At 41.9% G+C, this 6,890-nt stretch overlaps 1 protein-coding gene across 3 annotated transcripts in view; it reads right to left on the bottom strand.

Annotated features, from left to right (window-relative positions):
- Positions 1-2,631, bottom strand: part of Pyroxd1 (pyridine nucleotide-disulphide oxidoreductase domain 1) — a 16,535-nt gene extending 13,904 nt beyond the window's left edge. The window contains exons 1-2 of one of the 3 annotated variants that reach the window (XM_031383805.1): positions 2,484-2,631; positions 241-321 (exon numbers count right to left, since the gene is read on the bottom strand). In XM_031383805.1, the coding sequence (XP_031239665.1) occupies positions 241-321; positions 2,484-2,558 (156 nt within the window). In that variant the 5' untranslated portion in view covers positions 2,559-2,631. Of the gene's footprint in view, positions 1-240; positions 322-1,985; positions 2,070-2,271; positions 2,445-2,483 lie in introns of those variants that run through there. The other 2 variants (XM_031383806.1, XM_031383807.1) reach the window with 2 other exon arrangements.
- Positions 2,632-6,890: the final 4,259 nt, after the last annotated feature.

Here is a 6,890-nt window from a genome sequence, read left to right as displayed (position 1 = left end):
GGAACGTAGAGACCTATATGAATACACACAGTGAAATTTGTCTTATTAAGAGATAAAAGTTAAAACTTCAGAATTTTCTAGTTCAGTTAAAAGTAACTGTATCTAACATACATTGAACAATTTAACACAGAGATTTTTAATGGAAAGAAAAGCTTCAGACTTCTCAAGACAGAACAAATTCAGTGGAAGGGAAGTGCGTTACACTCTGTAAACAGTTAACTGCCTCACAGAGTTTCTCACCTGCTTGAAGTTTGTAACTGCTTTGATAACAGGAGAAGCAGTGATGAGGACAATGTCTTCTTCTGGGAAATCAATAGCCAGCTGGATTGTAAAGAGAAAGGATAGGAGAGATGACATTAGGCATTACTGAGTAAATAATGGCATCATCGTGCTATGGCGGTGTAAGTAATACAACTTTAGTGTTTCACATGTACAATTGTGTTATTCTGAGTGTTAGCCACGATGGTACAGCACTGGCAATGTCAAACCCTTACAGTAGTAAGATGAACAATACAGTCACGTTAAAGTTGAACAAAGACCTGAACACGTAAAACCATTACAGCACTATCTTTGGCCGATTTATTCTGCACACCGGTTTAAAGCTATACAGCTAATTACACACTGCCTACTTCCATTCATTTTATTTTATTTTTTTAAAGAATTATTTATTTTATTTATATGAGTACACTGTAGCAGTCTTCAGACACACCAGAAGAGGGCGTCAGATCCCATTACAGATGGTTGTGAGCCACCATGCAGTTGCTGGGAATTGAACTCGGGACCACTGGAAGAGCAGTCAGTGCTCTTAACCACTGAGCTACCTCACCAGCCCCTTCTATTCATTTTAAAATAATGTTTTTACTTGCCTTCACTGAGGATAAAACTAAAGCCAGGCTTGGCTATGAAACAGTCTCAGCGTGACTCGTTCCATATCCTTCACCCTCCTTCTCTGACTAGTACATATTCAGGGACCTTCACCCTCCTTCTCTGACTAGTACATATTCAGGGAAGACAGAGGTTTTAACCTTAGCTTAACAAAAGGCAGACTTGACATGCAGCTGTTTCATTATTTCTACCTTTTCCCTACACTTTGGAGGGGAATCGCTTGCTCATCTTGGATTCCATTCCACTGCCTGTTATTCCCATGAAGCTCAGCATCCTCAAATCACACGCCCTTAGGACATATAAGTCCTTTGACTCAACCTATTTGAACATCCTATATTTGCGCACTCTCTGCCTTTGTTTCCTTTTCATATTCTGTAATCTATCTTGAATATTTATTGTTGGAACAAGTCCTCAAAACTTTATACTCCTGAGAACTATCTACAAGTTAGCTTCCTGCTTCATACAGCTGTCAACTACTTATCCTTAACACACACACTGTAGCTAATCGAATTTATAAAGCTTTCATCCCCATCTCAAAAACATCTATTTGCAGACTTTCATTAAACATAACATGTTGTATCAGCCTATGTGGTCTGAGCTGTCATCTCTTCCTTGTTTCTCTCTCATCAGCTTCACTGCTTGCATGCAGGCTACACTGTGGAGTATGTTTTTGCAGGCTACACTGTGGAATATGCTTTTCTTCTCTGTCTGGTAAATCATACATATTCTTTGTTTGAGAGAAGTTAATTTACCCCTTATTTTAATTCACTCCTATCAGTAACTCCTACGATTAAGATAACACAGTGATGACGTGACTTGGAATCTGAACTCTTTGATGGTTAAACAGGAGATGCACCACCCAAGTTTAAGAACTCAAAAAAGCCCCACTTCCTTCTACTATTTCTGGTAACTTCAGTGGTTGGTGATCGCAACAAAATAGTTCTTTTTGTAATATGCACACGTAAACACATCTGATTCATTTGTTTTTCATAATTAGAATTTCCTCATCTGTAGTCCTTTGTCCCAAACTTCTGCTAGACATGAAATTTTATCTTTAGAGTTCAAGGTAACTTCAGAATTATTTATTAATGACGTGTTACCTATCAAGAAACTAAATTTCAGGCTGGCAAGATGGCTCAGCGGGTAAGAGCACCAACTGCTCTTCCGAAGGTCGCAGCTCACAACCACCCATCACGAGATCTGACGCCCTCTTCTGGCGTGTCTAAAGACAGCTACAGCGTACTTATGTATAATAATAAATAAATCTTTAAAAAAAAAAAAAAAAAAAACCAAACAAAAAAGAAACTAAATTTCATGTGTGAAGGAAATCTGAAAAGTGGGAGGATTTTCTGTCCAAATGCCAAGGCCTCCTGCCCATCTGCACACCATTCCGCCCGGAGTCTGGTTCGCCTTTGGATTCCTAGCTAATCAATCCGGCCCTTTCTACCCCGCCGGTCGGGTCCCAAAGGCTCCAGCAGAGCCGCGCAGCCGAGTGGGCGTGGCGAAGGCCGGAAGAGCGACCCGCGAAGCGGTCCGGCCGCGATCTCCCGTAACCAGGCCTAGAGGGTCCCGACGCGGCGGAGCACGCGCGGACGAACCTGCTCGGCACACGTGACGCCAGCGATGCCGCCCCCTACCACCACGAAAGTCCCTGCCGGTCGCGCGACCTCCATGGTCCCCGGGGGCGGTCGGCTGGCTGTACACGGGTGAAAGTTCCAGCGACTTTCTACCCGGAAGAGACGCTGCCCGCAAGGTCACTTCCGGCGTTCGGGCCCCTGGAGAGTGGACTACGGGTGCCCGGAAGCTCACACTTAGCCCATACGAGTATTTCTCTTGCGTTTTGCGTTTGAAAAATCAAGTACTGTTGAATTGTTGAAGAAGTTAGCCTCCAATTCCCAATTCTGAGCTCAGTAAAAATGTACAGGTACATTTTAGGCATCCAAAAAATATAGCATTTCTTAACAGTTATCGTTCCCTAGTGTTTACTTGCCTGAGGAATGGCGTCCTCACCCTTTTCCTCTGCAGCATCTTTTGTTACCTTGCTTTTAATCTTTGTGGTCTCGTGGCTTGTCTTGCTTGGCGTTTTTGTTATAATATTAAGGTACTTTTCAATCGTCTCCGTCTAACACTGGTAGTTATTGATGCCTCTTTAATTCCTTAAACTCTGAGGATAGCCACTCTATATAACAGGAACTCTGTATATCTAATTATAGATATACTTGCCTACCAAGTTAAATGTGAGCAAGTTCAATGAGTGATTCTAATTTCGGTTCCTAGTGTAGATAGCATGCCTGGCAGGAAGATTGTGTGTTCTGTTCACTTAACCTCTAATCTTTATGTTTTTACAGGAGACCAGCTCCCCAGCTTTGAGTGACACCTCGGGGCCACTGCTTTTTTTCCTTTCTGAGCACACACAATGTGCACGTTTTGCAACTCCTTTTCCTCATTAAGCAGCTGCTCCTCATCCATAACTTTAATAACTGTAAAATGGAGAAAGGAGTTGTCTCTAGGTAGTCCAAAATCATCTTATGAGTTTGAACCTTCCCTGATTTACCTCATGCCGACTACACCAAGGTCATAAGCTCCTTAACACTGCCCCAGCTACTATTTCTGGTGACTTCAGTGGCAACAAAATAGTTCTTTTTGTAATATGTACATGTAAACACATCTGACTCATTTGTTTACCATCGTTAGAAATTCCTGAGCTGTAGTCCTTTGCCCCTAACTTCCACTGGACATTAGTGACTCATCAATATAAATAGAAATATTAACTAATATTTAAACTGTATTCATCATTTGCTATTATACTTTAGAACATAAGATAGACAATAACAAAAACAGTGAAAGGATGGTCAAAAATAAAAAGAATAAATAGGCCTTTTGGAATTTACAATGAAACAGCAAAAAGTATTAAGTATTTTAAAATATGTGACATATTTAAATGTCACATATATACCATCTATCTATCATTTACCTAGTATCTTAAATATATATATATATGATTTTCATAGGCACTGCACACACATGACACACACCCCATGTGTCATGCATTCAGGCAAAACACTCATATGCAAAATAAAAAACAGTCATTTTAAAAATAAAAGCATACTGGCATGCTGCTAAAGAAAATTCCTCAATTTTTTTATTATTTTGGTGTATGGATGCTTTACCTACATGCGTGTATATATATATATATATACATGTATATACACACACACACACCATGGTATAGATACATATACACACATATATAAATACATATATGCATATACATATACATACATGATGTATATATATACATATACATACATATACACACACATATATATAAATATACACACACACACACACACACACACACACACACACACGCACACACCCCATGTGCATGCAGTACCAGCAGATGCCAAAAGAGGGCATTTGATTGCCTGAAATTGGAGAGGATTATGAGCTGCCATGTGGATGCTGGATGCTCTGGAAGAACATCTAGTGTTCAAAACTACTGAGCTATCTCTCCAGATCTTCCTCAGTTTTCTAAAGAAGTACGCATGCTCAGTATTTGAATACATACACCTAAAAATGAATAAATATTTTTTAAAAAGTATCTTAATAAGAAAAATATGTGTGTTGGAGAGGAATAAATGAGAACAAAACACATAATAACATGCATGAATATACCATATTTGTATTATTTTTATACTAACCAAAAGATTAATAAAATCTATAAATCTATAAAAAACAAAATAGAAAATATAATGTAAGTAATAGTAAAGATTTTGTAATCAATATTACATTGATAAATGTTAACATAAAAATTCATAAAAGAGCCGGGTGATGGTGGCGCATGCCTTTAATCCCAGCACTTGGGAGGCAGAGGCAGGCGGATTTCTGAGTTCAAGGCCAGCCTGGTCTACAGAGTGAGTTCCAGGACAGCCAGGGCTACACAGAGAAACCCTGTCTCGAAAAAAATAATGCATATAAGAATATATATGTAGACGTGTGCATAGGTTTTTAAATGACTGTTAAGTAGAGAGCTCTGAGTAGTCTCTGCCCCTGGGAGGAGAATGGTAGTCTGACATTAGTGGAAGGTTGCTTGGTTTGTCATTGCGCCACACCACTGAGCCTTCCAGACACGTGAGCAGGAAGGCACGCTCAGGAAAGCTTTGGAATCCAGACAGCCAGCCTAAACAGCAGGCTGGCCTCTCCGGTCCTTCATGACGGACCGGAGTCCGTCTTCATGAGTCCATTCCGCACTGCACGGTTTGTGACTCCTCTAGATTATCTTGGCAGAAGTCCCAAGGCAAGACCTGGCTAAGCGCAGTGTCAGGTAGCCGCGCTCCCCACAGAGTGGTTTCTATGTTAACGGAGACAGAAGCGAAATTCTAGAAAATGCCTCCATTCTTCTCTTCAAAACCGTGCTGGATAGTTTTATGTCAACTTGATACAAGCTAATGTCATCTGAGAGAAGGGACCTAGATTAAGAAGATGCCCACAGAGTCAACTAACCTGGGCTCATGGGGGCTTACCGAGACTGAACCACCTACCAAAGAGCACGCAAGAGCTGGACCTAAGCAGCCCAACCCACACCCACACCCACCCCTTCACCCCACCCCGGCTTTGTAGCAGATGTGCAGCTTGGCCTTCACATGCTTGGGTCTCCATACAATGGAGTGCAGGCTATCTCTGACTCTGTTGCCTTGCATTGGATCCCTTTCCTCTATCTGAACTGCTGCCTGATTGGGCTTCAGTGGGACAGGAGGTGCTTAGTCCTGCTGGGACCAGATGTCCCAATGTGGGGAGGTACTGGAGGGAAGCTTACTCCTCCCTGAAGAGAAGGCGATTGGTAATGGAGGGAGAGACTTGTAAGGGCAGGACTGGGGGAGGGGGCGGCTGCAACTGGAATATAAGGTGAATAAAAATAAAATAAATTACGGGCAGAAAAAAAAAGAAGAAGAAAATGCTTTATTAAGATTGGGCTGTAGCTAAGCCTGTAGGGCATTTTCTTAACTAGTGTTCCATGCCCTCCACCCCGTGGGTGGTGCTACTCCCTGGCTGACAGTCCTGGGTTCTATAAGAAAGCAGGCTGAGTAAGCCATGAGGAGCAAGCCAGTACGCAGCACCCATCCATGGCCTTTTCATCAACTCCTGCCCTGCTTCAGTTCTGTTCTGAGCAGTGATGTGTAATCAAAATAAACCCTTTCCTCCCCATCCTGCTGTTGGCTATCGTGTTTTAATAGTAATAGTAACTCTAAGACAAAAAAGATTCTCAGGGTTCCTTGAGACATTTGAATTTTAGGAGTCAAAAATTATCAAATCAGTTCAAATACAGTAGCATTGATTCACACTGAGAATGCCAGACCCAAGACAATAAGAAAAAAATGGAAGGAGATATTCTCATTTTATATCAGTCACTTGGTAATTATTTTTTCTAAAAGCAACAAAACTGACTGCTCACTTGAGCTCATATTGTAACAGAATATAGTATGGAAGCCGGCTGTTTCTCTGCCTGCATTCCGTGTCTGTTTCCCTCTGCTTTGTTCTATAGACACAATAGTCACTCAGGGAATGTCTCTCTAACTTTTCAGTTCCCTTCAAAACTGACAGCATAGCCGGGGGGGTGGTGACGCACACCTTTAATCCCAGCACTTGGGAGGCAGAGGCAGGCGAGTTTCTGAGTTCAAGGCCAGCCTGATCTACAGAGTGAGTTCCAGGACAGCCAGGGCTACACAGAGAAACCCTGTCTTGAAAAATCACAAAACCAAACAAAAAATCCCTACCCCCCCCCCCCCAAAAAAAAAACCTGACAGCATGACAATAGGCCATTGTTGAAACTTCCAGTCCCTTTGGATCCCAGGAACAGTAAAAGTCTGGCAAGGTAGACTATCCTCAGATTAGAGCATCCAGGATGCTGAGACTGTCCTCAGATTAGAGCATCCAGGATGCTGAGACTATCCTCAGATTATGCACCTGGAGCCGAGTCAACCATTAGGAACAAGGTTGCTTCT

The sequence above is a fragment of the Mastomys coucha genome, unplaced genomic scaffold (genome assembly GCF_008632895.1).
Source record: "Mastomys coucha isolate ucsf_1 unplaced genomic scaffold, UCSF_Mcou_1 pScaffold20, whole genome shotgun sequence".
Lineage (NCBI taxonomy): Eukaryota > Metazoa > Chordata > Mammalia > Rodentia > Muridae > Mastomys > Mastomys coucha.
The sequence above is the reverse complement of the archived record's forward strand: the minus strand, read 5'-3'. Positions and strand labels throughout refer to the sequence as shown.